Source organism: Pipistrellus hanaki (genome assembly GCF_964339955.1).
Source record: "Pipistrellus hanaki genome assembly, chromosome: 17".
Classification (NCBI taxonomy): Eukaryota; Metazoa; Chordata; class Mammalia; order Chiroptera; family Vespertilionidae; genus Pipistrellus; species Pipistrellus hanaki.
Window position 1 is genome coordinate 48,714,731 of NC_140519.1, and position 14,546 is coordinate 48,729,276.

Sequence of the window (14,546 nt, forward strand, 5' to 3'; positions counted from 1 at the left end):
CTGAGGTAAGGACTTTCCAAATTTATTGCTTTGCAAGCATCCTGAATATAATAAAGCTTTTTAAAGCTCAGTAAAGCCTATTAATGACTGTGATACACTGTCACATGTGAGTGATCAAGCAAGCTAGCAGATTATAAATTTCACTGGCCTTTTTGGTAGCCATATTATACATTTTTAATTACAAAGTTAAATTTAATTTCTGACCAATACAGGACAATACAGGATAAATTAATTCTCAATGACCTGTGCTAATTGTGCATAGGAAGACATCCATAAATTATAGTCCAGGTATCTTATATTTATTTGTGTGTGTGTGAAAATAGTTATATTTGTTCTAAAAAGCCACCCTGAACAGTTTCTGGGCTGGTTTATCGGAAGGAACAGTCCTAAGTGAATGTCAGTGTGAGCTCGCATGCACTCAGCAACGAGCTCAGGGCTGTGAGACCCCTTCCTGCCTAGGCTCCTGCCTGGAGGTGCGGGCGACCCCGAGGTGAGTATGACGATCCCTGTCCTCAAGGAGCTTCAGTCTAGTAGGGGAGGAGACATACTAGACTGTGAGCTCCTCGAGGGCAGGAAAAGTGCTCTCTCATCTTGCCCCAGTGACCAGCACCAGGTGCTCAGTGTCTGTGTGGCAACATGGGGGGGGGGACAAGAACGGTGCTCGGAGGACTCCGAGGGCCACGGTGAGTTAGCTGGGAAGCCACAGAAGAGCCAGCACAGAAGCCCAGAGGGACAGGCAGGGTCACCAGGGGAAGGAGGTGGTCCAGGCCAGAAGGCGGGGTTAGCTTGGCTACAGAGTGAGAAAAGGAAGGAGAGAACTGTCAGGTCAAGGCCATACCGTTTGAGTCAGGGTCGTGTCCCACAGCGATGGGCAGACGGGAGGACAGTCAGGAGGACAGTGGAGAAGGAGCGGGCAGGAGGGTGGGGCTGGGGGCACCATAGGGAGGCCTCGGCTGTCAGCTGGTGGGCGGGCGAGGAATTACCCATGACCCCAAGGTGGACTTGAAGACAAAGGCCCCACTATCCCACCAGAAGGCGAGGGGCCGAGGGGAGAAGGCCACAGCGTTGCTCTGGACAAACGTGATGGCCAGCGATGACTTCAAATGCAGGTGGCGGGGCTGCGAGAAAAGGCAGCACAGCCCGGAAGCAGACGCCGGCGGAGGGAGGAGGAAAGCCCAGTGCTGCCAAGAACCCGGAGGACAGAGCGGAAGAGCCAGTAGAAACCTATCTCTGCTCAGAGCTAAGGGGCAGGGATGCAGGTCAAGAGGCAAGAAGTCAGGGAGGCAGGCAGGTGGAACTGGGACCAGAGGGCAGACACTGCAAGGGCAGAAGCTGTGAGCTGTGGGGAAAGACCCAGGAGGAACAAGCAAGCCTGGGAGCAAAACAGGAAGCACGCTCAAATCCCCAGCGGTGAGAGAATGTGCACCTAAGTCATGGGAAAACGAAGAAGCTTGACTCTGGCCTGGAGCAGGCCGTCTGGAGTGCTAAGACCACCGAGTGTGTGAAATGCAGCGTGAGCGGCTGTGCACGCCACAGGCCCAGCTCAGAGAGGCAGGCGCTCCGCCAACAGCTGCTGCTGGACGGCCCTCCCTTCTCCCCAGGGGCCTGATTCTCCTCCCAGGAAACTTGTCCAGCGGCTGAGTGCATGGGAGGAGGGGAGGCTAGAGATGGCTAGGGAGGGTCCGAGCACTGGGGAAGGTTGGGCTGGATGAGCTCAGGGCCTTCTGGATCTGATACTGACTACTATTTATGAAAAAAAGACTAAATGGCAGCAAATTAAAAAATCTCACATAGCCTCAAGGAAGTGCCCCAAATATGAAACAGGTGACACAGCTCACAATACACCATGGCACTGGTTGGTTATAAAATTAAGCTCCCCATGCATATGTATAATACTAAAATATCTTATTTATTAAAGAATTAAGTCTTACTCTAGACTTAATTCTACTCAATGAGGCAACTGTTTACTGAGCACGTCATGGGCGCCTGGCCCGAAGCTCCGGGCAGAGACGAGTAAGAGCCGTGGGGCCCATCCGGAGCCTGAGTCTGGCTGGAGACACAAACAAGCAAACGAGAAGCCGCCAGGCTGTGCAGACGGCCAGCGCTCAGCTCACGGACAACCTGAGCGGGCCTGGGAGGGACTGGGAGCCGCTGAAGGTTCGGTCTGGCGGTGCCTGGCACGAAGCCGGAACCTCTAACTGGCAGGGAATGGCAATGCGGACTGCTTCACGCAATGACAGGAGTTCTGGAAAGCAGCAAAGGAGCGGCTGTCTCTTGGGGGCAGGGTGGAAGGGGGAAGCTTCCTCAGGGAGGTGACATCTGCCTGGATTCTAAAGACAGAACAGGTTCGTGGGCGAAGGCAGGGAGCGGAGCTGGTGGACGCAGGGGGGGAAGGGCTGGGGCTGACATGTGACAGGAGACGGCCAGGCCAGTGAGGGCTACGTTCCCGAGGAGCTCGCATGCCTTGCGCAGTCAGTGAGAAGTTAGGGGAGAGAGATTTCAACGTAACTTGAAGTTTATGAAGATTTGAAGATGTAATCTACTTAAGACTCTTGCAAGGTATAAACAAACACAAAATAAGTTTCCAAATTATGTTTGCCCACGAAACAGGGTCAGCCTTTGACGCACTGATAAAGCGACCGTGACTGCTATCGCTCAGGAGCAGCGGAGCCTGCCCAGCCCGGCCCTCTCTCCCCCCACTCCTACCTGAGCTGAGCCTTGAGCTCAGTGAACCGGGGCCGCCTGCTGGGGTCATAGGCCCAGCATTTCGTCATAAGGCTGTAGAGGGTGGGAGGGCAATTTGGAGGCATTGGCAATCTCTCCCCATTCTCAATGCGCCCGATCACATCATTGTTCTTCACTCCTTGAAAAGGCTTCACGCCATGCATCAGAATCTCCCACATACACACACCTGTGGAATGGGGTGAGAACAGAACAGGGGACTTAGCAGGGTCGCTTCAGAGTCAGCACGAGCCACAGCTGTGTGATGTGCACCAGCTCAGGGAAGCACATTGGACAAGCTCTTGTAAGAACAGCAACGCTACTTTAATACAGTGTGAATAACGCAACATTAGGTTACCAAGGAAACACCGGAACTTTCCCATGAGGCTTCTTATCTAGAACTCCTACTGGAAAAGGGCCTGGCAGCACAGGGCACTTCCTGGCGTGGTGGACAGCTCAAAAGCAAGCTCAAAGGCGGCGGAACGGGTTTCAGCCTCTCGCTCGCCAGTGCAACCTGCTCCTGAGCACAGCGGCCGGCCCGGGGCCCAGCAGCGGAAGCCCTGCGCTGACACTGCAGTCAGACACTCGCGCTGTGGTCTGTCCTGGACGCAGTGCACAGGCACTGTCTCCTGGCTCACCCACAGGTCAGTCACTGCCCCTGGTCCAAAACTCCACCATCAACCTCAGAAAGTCTCCTCTCAACCTGCCCTTGAGAACCTCTTGCTTTCTCAGGACCGTCTGAACAACTGGCATTCACCTTCCAGTTAAACAAACGAGCCAAACCTGACACTGACGGTGAGGACCAGCCCGGAACGACCGGGAACGGAGCCGGCGAGGAGGAGGCGGCTTTCTCCTGACGGCTCCGGTCAGCACCCGGCACTTTGCCCCTGGAGATCGTGCCACCTGAACGTGCCACAAACGTGTCTCTGCTGGTGTGGGGTTCCCCGGCTTCCTTCCCCTTTACTTCCCTTTTCACAGCCCTCCTCGAGGCACCTCTTCGAGCTCTCCTACAAAGCTCCTCCCGGTCCCCCAACACTTCCTCGCTACGCCCAGAGTACACGCCGTGCACCCCGGGGGGGTGGGGGTGGGGCTTTCCTCCCGCGTCTCCGGTTCCTAAAGGGTCTGTCCCTCAGAGGAGGCCGCGTCTCCAGTTCCTAAAGGGTCTGTCCCTCAGAGGAGGCCGTATCTTCTCAGAGCGCGTGACTGAGACCCTGGAGCTGCCAAAGGCGGAGCACAGAGTGGTAAGACAGAGCGCTCCTCTGCTTGCTCATCAGCGCCAGGACAGCACCATCGGAAACACTGGCACTGTTTTCTGAGAACATGATACACCGCTGACACCTTCCTCAAATGCACACACCATCCTCAATCCTCACACCTTCCCCCTCTGTAAACACAGCGTTTCCTCATGTCGGAGACGCAGCGGGCCGCAGGGCGCGCCGTTACTGTATGACTAAGGAAGGGGGGTGCTGCCAGCTGCACGGTGACACAGCCTTTGTCATCTCAGCATGGTTTCCGTCTCCCCAGCAAGCTCTTCCAACTCATCCAGACAGGAAGGGAACATGCACAGAGAGGACCAGGTCCCCACGAGTGCAGGCAAAGCAGCCCCAGGAAAACAGGCCCCACAACCCCGTGCACAACCCCAAGCCCTGGTGTGCACACAGCCCAGTTCCAGGGACGGTAACGTGTGACAGAACAGGCCTTTCGAATCTCTGAAGGATGGACTTTCCTTCCGAATATAGATAACCTGCTCCCTAGCTGCACAGCTAACGAGCGCGGTCTTGGGATCGAGCCTTTTTCTTTTCCTTCCCCTCCCTTTCCCCTTTCCTTTCCTTTTTCTTAATATTTTCTTCCCTTTATTTCAGAGGGGAAGGGACAGGGAGAGATGGAAATATCAATGATGAGAGAGTCATTGATTGGATGCCTCCTGCACACCCTCTATTGGGGATGGAGCCTACAACCAGCCATGTGCCCTGAAAGGAAATTGAACCATGACCTCCTGGTTCATAGGTCAACACTCAACCACTGAGCCACACTGGCCGAGCCCCAGAGCCTTTCTTGACCCTGTCGGACTACTTCCTATTTGGATGAAGAGGCCCTCCCTGAACCTGGTGTCAGTGAGAGCACTCGGTGGTTACTAAGTCAACAGCAAGTAAAGAGAAGAAAATAAGGACACACACTTAATATAGATGAAGTTGTTTTTATTTATAGGAAAAGGTACATGAACACACCGGCAGAGAAAAGACACGTTAGACTGTGCGCAAGCTCCACATGAGAGTTAGGACAGGGAAGGGCAGAAGATGCGGAGACAGGGGGTCCTTGTGTCTGGACGCTACCCCTGCCACATGAAGCTTCACGGAAGAGGGACATTTCAGCTGACCTGCAGGTTACACAGAACTTGCTCTGGGGGAGAGAGTACAGGACAAGGTGCTCCAGATGGGAGGAGTCACAGGGGTGTGTAGTGTGGCCTCGGAGAGCCTCTTACACTAGCTGGGAGGTGCTCAAGGACCCAGAGCAGGAGGAGGACCAGGCGGGAAGGGACAGAGCAGACATGGGAGGGGCAGGACCACAGAGACGAGGGTCAAACCTCAAGCCCTGAGACAAGTTAGGAAGGAGGAGAGTCCAGCGGAGAGGAGGCAGCGCGGTCTCAGGTCCCCAGGTGTGAGGGACAGTCACAGAGCCAGAGGGACAGTCAACTCGAGCCTCCCAGAGAGGCGTGAGCGAGATGCAGAGGGAGAGAGAGGAGGCGGAGGTGGCCGTCCGTGGGCAGAAGCGCGCCGAGGGAAGGAAGAGTGACGGAAGGGACCGGCAGCGGTCGTCGCAGAAGCCACCCTGGAAGCTGGCATGTGCAGCTCCACGACCCTCTGCCCAATGCGTCCAGAGGCCGCCACCCACATGCTCGGAGCCCAGGCGCAGCGCGGTTAGGAGAGCGGGGGACAATCAGAAAACACAGAGCCCATCACAATACTCACCAAACATCCACACGTCACTGGCTGAGGTAAAGCGTCGAAAATTGATGGACTCTGGGGCCATCCATTTAATAGGCAATTTTCCTTTGGAAGCTAGAAGATGAATTTCAGAAAGTGAATTTTCTGTAGCTGCTGAGGAAGCTAACAGTTACAGCTTGCTGAGATGTTTAGTATCAAGATAAAAAGCATTGGACATCTGACCCTGAACCGCGCTTCCCAGACAGTTACTTTCCCTTCCCCTGACGTCCTGAGGTCCCTGGGACGGTGACAGGTCCACTGGCAGGGGCGTGGGAGCAGGAAGGGCGAGGGAGCCGTGAAGAAGGCATTCGCGTGAGCTCAGGCGAGCAGCTTACAACTCCCCAGCAGCTCCTCATCCACAGGACGGAGCCTTGTGGTGGGAGCTGTCTGCCAAGGACAGCAGCCCCTTCCCATCCTGAAGCACCTCGCACTGGGAAGCCGGTGCCCAGGGAAATATCACATATGCATGCGCATCTCCGTCAGCTGTACCCTTCGGTCCTAACCCCGTCCCGGGAGGCTCTCTTTGCTGAGAACACGAGGTTCGGGTGCCTTGGTGATGAGTCCGAGCCTGGCTGCCTTCTGCGGCGGAGGGAGCACGCCTCTGGTGACTTGGCATCAGGAGACAACCAGATGCATTACATTTATAACTTCCTGCCTAACTTCCAGAACCTTCCTGACAACTGAACTCAAATCCTGTTTGCTTCCTTCCAGACAAACTGCCCTCCCACTGTGCACTGACCCAAAGGGCCCCAACCTTCAGGGCGGTTTTCCTAAGTCTAGTGGACTCTGCACAGACCTAGCTGAGGCACCATGTGCTGAAGCTGCCTGTGTCCATTCAGTGCCACATGACAGCAGGCTCCGCACCCTCCTGTGTGGAGTTAGCTTCACTGGATCCTAGGGCTGGGACTGGTTAGGATTTGAGATGGACATGGACTATATTTTAAAACACTGGAAAGCTGACGTGGTTGTTTTAACAGTTATCTGACCAAATAACCAAAATGAATATACAACCAAAGACTTTTCTTTTTGCACACCAAAGGGTCACTGCTTAAGGTTCAGGCTGTAGTATGCAGAAAGCAGATGGAAAAGAGAACAGCCAGGAGCTATAGAAAAGTCAACCAACTGAGAAACTGGCCTTTGTGAACAGTAGTAATAATTAGAATACACACTAATAGCATAACATGAATTTATAATGCAAACCTTAGCTGAAACACTAGAAGGTAAACATTTATTAATAAAAACACTTGGCCAATAATAATTTGAAGAACCAAGGTCCATCTGTCCAAGGTTGGCAGGTTCAAGGAAAACCACCCGAGCTGGGTTTCGGTTCACACTCATGGGCCGAAGTCCTGGGGTGTGAGTCAGAGCCTCTCGCTGAGCCCTGGGACCCCGTGCTGCTGTGTCTGACGGCGTCCACCAGAGCAAGGACACTGGCTCACTCCAATTCTTGGCCACAAGAAGCAAGCTGCAATAGCCCTTAAGTGCAGGCTTGGACTGAACGTAAGCTTTCATTTCTCCTGGAGAAATGCTCAGGATTGTCATTGCGGGTCACATGGTAGCTGCATGCTTAGGTTCCAAAGGATCTGCAAACTCTGCCCTCACTGGTGTGGCTCAGGTGGTTGGACAGTCAGCCCCTACAATGAAAGGCTGTGGGTTCAATTCCAGTCAGAGCACCTGCAGGAGGCAACGGATCAATGTTCCTCTCCGCCCACCCCTCTGACCCCCGGCCTCAAATCAATAAAAATACATATCCTTGGGTGAAGATTTAAAAACAAAAACACAAAAAATAGCCGAGTCAGTGTTGCTCAGTGGTTGAGCGTCAATCCATGAACCAGGAGATCACAGTTTAATTCCTGGTTAGGGCACATGCTCAATCCCCAGTGAGAGGCGTGCGGGAGGCAGCCGATTGATGATTCTCATTACTGATGTTTCTGTCTCTCTCCCTCTCTCTGAAATGAATGATAATATAAATAAATAATTTTTAAAAAGACTCTGCAAACTCTTTTCCAGAGTGGCGGCACTGTTTACTTTCTCGCAGTGATTTCAAGAATTTGGTTTCCATGTTTCTGCCAGCACTGATGGTATCACCATGTTCACCCTGTTAGCTGTTCTGATAGGTGTGCAATGGATCTCACTGTGGTCTCCATCAGCATGGCCCTCTTCTATAATGTGCTCATCTGCTAGCTGCCCATCCTCCGCAGTAAAATCTTTCTTATCTTCTGCCCATTTTTTTTTTCTTTCTTTCTTTCTTTCTTTCTGTTAAGTTTTGAGAGTTCGTCTATATTCTAGGTATCAGTTCTTTGTTGGATAGATATGTGGTTGGCAAATATTTTCTCCCACTCTGTGCTTGTCTTTTCACAGGTCATTTGCAGAACAAAGATGTTTAATTTTGATGAGGTCCAGTCTATCCATTTTTCCTTCTATGGATGTTCTGGAATTGAGTCCAAGGACTCCTTGCCTAGCCCTGCGTACCACACATGTACTCCTATGTTTTCCCTAGAAGCTGTCCATTCTGTACTTGTCTGTGACCCGCCGTGACATGGAGGCAGTCAGGCTGAGGCCCACGCGTGCCCATGGACGCCAGCGCTCCAGCACTGCACCCGTCAGAAGGCTGTCCTTTCCGTGAACTCACTCACACCTGTCAACAATCAGCTGACCGATTTCTTACAAACATGCCTTTTAAAGGAATAACACTCATGAAAGGTCCTGAACCTATTGCTCATTTATTGCTCCCATCTTACCTTTGTAGTAAGTACTGTCTTCCATGTATCTCGATAATCCAAAGTCTCCTAATTTCACGCAATCATTTGAGGACACCAGAACATTTCGAGCAGCAATGTCCCTGAGAAGGAAGAATTTGGGCCAACAAATGTTAACACAAGGAAGATGAACCACAAAGTCATCTACATTATATAGACATACAGGTACTGGGAAAGACAGCTTATATGCAATGCAAACAAGAGAGGGACCACACACTGAGAAGAGAGACAATGCACCATTTAAGTGTGTTTCTGTTGGAGGATATTCACTCGTTAATGCGGTGACCAGTATGTGAATGATGATGGCAAAGCGCATCCTCACATAATGAGCCGCTTATCACTTTGCCAACAATCGTTTTCTGCAGCGGCATGACTGACAGTGACCCCCAGCCACGGTCGGCACCGGCTGGCCTCAGGGCAGGAAGGAAGTTGGCACATCTTTGTGATGTACTCGCCTAAAGCCAGGTGACAAAACACACACACCACCAAGCCCTCCCTCGCCTCACACCGGGCCCGCTATACTCAGAAACCCAGAGGACACGGGATGCTCATGACTCTCGGTGTCCTGGGAGGTCCCGACCATGTGTCAGGACAGAGTGTCCACTGCCCCGTGCCGCGGCCAGGCTCTCCACAGAGCCTGTGGAAGGGAAAGTGAACTGATCGAAACTGACCCCTCACTCGGCCAGGGCAGACACAGCACCCGCACACCGGGCCAAGCAGCACAGTCACCCCTCCCCCGACCTTACCTGTGCACAAACCTCTTGCTCTCCAGATACGCTAGAGCTGTGCTAAGCTGGTAGGCGTACAGGATCAAGGATGCCAGATCCAAGCTGAACTTCCGGATTTGCAGAAACGACCTCAGCTTTGGGATAGTGAGCAAGACAAAATGGAAGGATTAGTGGAGAAGAGAAATCCACAGCCAAAGAGCTACTCCAACCCAATGCTGCCCATCTCTACATGCACTTAGTGAGAATGGCTTCAGTTCTCCCCTCAGAGCAAAGCATGACAAACCAAACATACTGGCTCAGAAATTATGGTTAATCATTCTTTATTTGAAATCCTCTTGTCAAGTTGGAATCTTCATGATTACAGACAAACTTTTGAAAAAATATGAAAGATGTTTCCAGGGAATGAATAAAAGCACAAAATACCTATATATATAAAAAGCTAAACAACCATCCAACCATCCAACTGGTAGCTATGATGTGCAATGACCACTAGGGGGCAGACACACAACACAGGAACTGCCAAGCTATGGTGACTTGGCAGCAGCGGTTCTCGGGTGACACACCTGGAACCAGAGAGGAGGGAGTCCGATTCCGGGGTGCGTCACCCGAGAACTGCCTCTCGTAATCCGGGACCCCTCGGGATGTCAGAGAGCTGGTTTCGGCCCGATCTCCGCAAGCCAGGCCAAGGGACTCCACCTGCCAGAGGGACCCCGCTCACTCAAGAGTTGCACTGCCGCTGGCCGGGGAGGGACTGCAGGAGGTTGGCTCCAGATTGTGTCTGGCCCATCTCACCCAGTCCTGCCCCTCCGGCCACCTTCTAATTAATTTCCTTTCAATGTGCACAAACCCATGCACCGGGGCACTAGTTACTAAATAATATTATTTAGAAAACAAAAATATCTAATCACCTCTCAAAAAAGTCTAATACACAAGCACGGTCAGCTCACACCACCACATCCCAGGCAGATCTTCAGACTGAGGAGGGGAGGGGGGAGGAGGAGTGCCCCCCCTTTCACTACTCCCAAGGAGCTTTGGGTGCAGAAAGGTCAACTGGTCGTGTTTAGGATATCTACCCAATGGGCTTCCAATGGGCTTCCAGTGACGCCTACCACCGTCATCGTTCATTCAGCTAAATGCTAACATAGCAAAGAAAGGCAGACGAGCTGAATACTCTAATTCCACAAAATCAACATATAAAAGAGAGACATTTTTTAATCCCAAAGAATTAGCAAATTCTTCAAAAGCAAAGCAGAAAAATACTGTACAAAAATATGGAAACAGCCCTAGACTGTTTGGCTCAGTAGATAGAGCGCCAGCCTGAGGACTGAAAGGTCCTGGATTTGATTCTGGTCAAGGGCACATGCCCAGGTTGTGGGCTCAATCCCCAGTAGGGGACATACAGGAGGCAGCCAATCAATGATTTCTCTCATCATTGATCTTTCTCTCTCTTTCCTCTGTCCCTTCCTCTCTGAAATCAATAAAAATATATTTAAAAACAAAAAACACAAAAATACGGAAAGGCAGAGCAGAGGAGGGGAGACATAGAGACCTTAAAGTGCTCCAGCCAGCAAACTGTTAGCCTAAGTGGGGAGGAGAGCGTAGGGAGCTCCGGCAGGGCCCTCTCGAAGGCGGGCGTGGGGTAATGCTGTAGCAAAGCGGAGGAAGGACCAAACTACACTCCGGTTCTTGGGAACTGGTAACCCCAATATTCATCAGAAGCAAAACTGTATTTGGGAGCCTTTAAAAAACAAGGAATGTGTGTAATGTTTTTCGAAGGCTGCATTAACCTTTTTCAGAAAACTGTGTCTGAAAAATCAACCTGTTGATCCCCAACCAGGCCCGGCTACGGAAGCGGCGTGCAGATGACAGCAGGGCTCTGGGCCCTCGCTGCTGTGCCCCCCGCCCCTGCCCCCAACCCCCTGCACAGCAGCCAGCAGGCCTGGGGTGGGGCACAAGCGTTTGCATTTGGAACAAGGTCCCAGGCAATGGTGTGCAGTGAGTAGTTCCGTGTTCTAGAGAAAGTTAAGTAAGGAGAGCTGCCCACACTGTTACTCATCTTTAAAACTGTGACTAATGTCAGCGGTCCAATGTGAATTCTGAAAAGCTTAAGGAACTCTTCAGATTTACCAAAATCCAGCACTACTTCGCCACTGCTTCCCTCACCCTCCCAGCACCGGAGAGGAAAAGATCCACTTGTGTCAGGACTGTTGCTTCCGGTCCTAACAAAACTTTGCCTGGGCCTGAGTTAGGGGACGACTGGGGAATGTAAGGAGACATTGTACTATATATCTCTGACAAAACCACACCGCATATACCTCCCTTTCTTAACAAAGGACATCGCAGCCAGTGCAGACTGCACGAGCACTGAGCCCCGCTGACCTGCACCAGCGGCCCGCCCACAGGCCGGGTCCGGCACAGGGCAGCCAGCCCACAGGCCGGGTCTGGCACATGGTACCTCTCCGAGAGTGCACAGCTCCATGATGATCCAGACGGGGTTCTCCGTGATGACGCCAATCAGCTTCACGATGTGAGGGTGGTCAAACTGGCGCATGGTTACTGGGGAGAACAGTGTCCACAGTTACCTTCCTGCCAGGCTGTTAGGTGGCGACGGCTCGCTCCGTGTTTGCTTGGCCTACACTCACAGTAACAGACTAGCTGAGGCAGCAGTCCCTCCCAGGCTCCAGTCTACCGAGGCAGAGACACAGCAGGGCTAAGGCTATGCTTGGGCAGCTGATGAAGTCATGAAGGGGCCCAGATTTATTCATTTACTGACTGTGACGTGGTAAACAGTCCCAGAGAGGGAGAGTGGAAAGCAGCAGTTGGTCAGGGCTCATGGAATGAAGACACTGATTCATTTATACAACCAGGTATATATGAGGTTTTATATATACACCAAGTGCCTTCTGTGAGGAAAATAGACACAGTCCCTGTCCCCCAGGGAGCTCAGAGCCTAGAGGCGGGAGCGACAATACTTGCAAGCAAGACCACTGAGCGATGCATGCTCGGGAAGGAGAGACCATGCCTGCGGCTGGATGAGAGGGGACGTGTGAGGAGAAAGGGCTCTGAGCTCAAGGGCAGGAGGGCGAGAGCCTGACGGGCTCCGCTTGTGCGCATCCAGGCAGTCAGGGGAGCGTACCCCAGAGCAGCGGGGCCAGGGACTGCCCGTCCTGCTCCATCCGAATCTAGGCCTGGCAGCACGTGGGCTGGGCCATTCTCTATATGCCCAACTCCAGGGCAAAGATTTCAATGGTGCAAGGTACCGAAGGGCGAAGGGACGGTAAATCATCTGTGTTCATACCCCAATCATCATGGCCTACCCAGGGAAAGCTGCAGATACGGCCTCTACAAATACAGATACTAGTTTGCAAGGCAAGGTTAATAAAAGGAGTTGCCTCATAAAAGTCAAAACATTATTTTTCTTCTTCAGAGACAGTATGGATTTCACAGATAAAGTCAAATGGAGTTCCAAAGAAATTTCTAGAAACTTACAGGCTTCTTGCAGGAACTTCTCCCTCACGCTGTCGGAAGTACAGTTTTTACATGTTTTAATTGCAACCGCCAGAGCTGGATTCTCCTGTTGGGAAACACAGCGTCATACCATGCCAGTGAGGGCCTCCACCTGCAGCCGGCAGGCTCCGGTGGCTGCTGCTCTGCAGCCAGGGGACCTGGGACCTGAACTCAGGAAAACGGAACTGTGCACAGAAATGGTACATGGACGTCCACAGCAGAATTACTGTGACAGCCCAACTGCTGATGACCCAAACACCCACCGACAGATGAGAGGGTACACAAAAAGTGGTGTGTCCACACAACAGCGTGTTATTTGCTGATAAAAGGAGTGAAGTTCTACATGACACGACACGGGCAAACCCTGACACCATCGTGCTGAGGAAGCAGCCACAAAGCACACCTGTGTGGTTCCCCTGGTATGAAATGTCCACAACAGGCCACTTTAAAGAAAGGGAAGGAGATGTGTGGCTGCCAAGTGCTGGGAGAGCGGCAAAAATAACTGCTAACAGGGTCTCTTTAGGGATAAAACAATGTTCTAAAGTGTCCTGTGGTGATGGCTGCACGACTGTGAACACGCTAAAAACATGGAATGACACATGTGAAAGTAAATGTGACAGTTTGTGAACTATGTCTCAACAAAGCTATTATTAAATAACTAATTTTTAAAATCGACATCTCAGTGGAGGGCAACATGGAACAAATGAACGGTCTTTTCTTGAATGTGCAGTAGGGTGGGCATACTGGCTGGCTGCTGTTCACTTTGGTCAGCTGTGTGTTAACCCCAGCCAATGGGGCGATCTTCTATGGCATCTAGAACTGATGGAGAGGCTGGAAGAGTAAAGGATGACAGACAGACCCAGCACTCCAGGAGCTCTTTTGCTATTTTGTCATTTTTGAATATATTAAGGAAGTTGACATACATGATGAGCTTTAAAAAGCCAACTGCAAATACCTTGAAGAACTCAGAGCTTATGAAGACAAACAAAGGCCATTTCAGCTTAATCAGTCAGAGCAGCCAGACTCCGGGACTTACGGGGCTCATGTAAATGCCTTGGTGCACATCTCCGAACTGGCCTTCTCCAATACACCGTCCCAGCTCTATTCTTTCTCTTTGAATCTCATAATCTCTGGCTGCAAGACAGGATCCACATGTCAAACTCACGAGCACAGCCACACCAAACGTGGAAATGACACTACACAGTCATTTCATGAACACCCCTGAGTAACAACGTCAACAGTGGCACATCTTCCTAGGAACGCTTTCAACCCCGTGGAATTCTCTTAAACGGCATCTTTACAGGAACACGTGTCTGTAGACACGGATTAAACTACCAAACACCGAGTTCTATTGCAGGCAGACTTGTTTTCACATTTTTAATGTCTGATTTAGTTTATATCTATTTGATATTTTAAATAATTTCTCTAAATATTAACATATGCTTATTAATAAGTGCTATTAGTTCAGGTATTAATATAAGAAGGCTAAAAAGTTATTTAAAGCAATTATCTTACAAATAACTTAAATTTGTAAGTTATGGAGGCAACAAAAAAGTTGTCGTGAGTAATTGTATGTTCTAAAAGTTTAAGAGTGTTCCACTTTATTATAACCCTATCTCAATATTATTCATGGAGATAAAAGAGTTTAAAGAGGTAGCTTCTAAAAATTAATTTCAAAATTAGATGACTTGGAATCAGGTTGAGCACATCACATAAATTATGAGTATTTTATATTTTTGAGAGCATATGCCTCAAATTAATGTATAAGATGGTTGATTTACACAAAATCAATGATTTAGAGGTACATGGAAAGGAATATCCACTAGGAACCTAGGAGATCGGTTCTA

General features: G+C 50.9%; 1 protein-coding gene and 1 long non-coding RNA gene across 22 annotated transcripts in view; one reads left to right on the forward strand and one right to left on the reverse strand.

The window, feature by feature from the left end:
- The window catches only part of LOC311612048, a 107,919-nt gene that overhangs the window by 70,321 nt on the left and 23,052 nt on the right, over positions 1-14,546 (forward strand). The window lies entirely within an intron of this gene.
- The window catches only part of PTK2 (protein tyrosine kinase 2), a gene marked incomplete at its 3' end in the record, with an annotated part of 100,853 nt that overhangs the window by 23,451 nt on the left and 62,856 nt on the right, over positions 1-14,546 (reverse strand). For 20 of the 21 annotated variants that reach the window (XM_084864663.1, XM_084864643.1, XM_084864662.1 and 17 more), the window contains 7 exons: positions 13,736-13,833; positions 12,682-12,766; positions 11,648-11,748; positions 9,211-9,326; positions 8,447-8,547; positions 5,691-5,780; positions 2,707-2,911 (listed from right to left, as the gene is read on the reverse strand). In XM_084864663.1, the coding sequence (XP_084720789.1) occupies positions 2,707-2,911; positions 5,691-5,780; positions 8,447-8,547; positions 9,211-9,326; positions 11,648-11,748; positions 12,682-12,766; positions 13,736-13,833 (796 nt within the window). Of the gene's footprint in view, positions 1-2,706; positions 2,912-5,690; positions 5,781-8,446; positions 8,548-9,210; positions 9,327-11,647; positions 11,749-12,681; positions 12,767-13,735; positions 13,834-14,546 lie in introns of those variants that run through there. The other variant, XM_084864656.1, reaches the window with a different exon arrangement.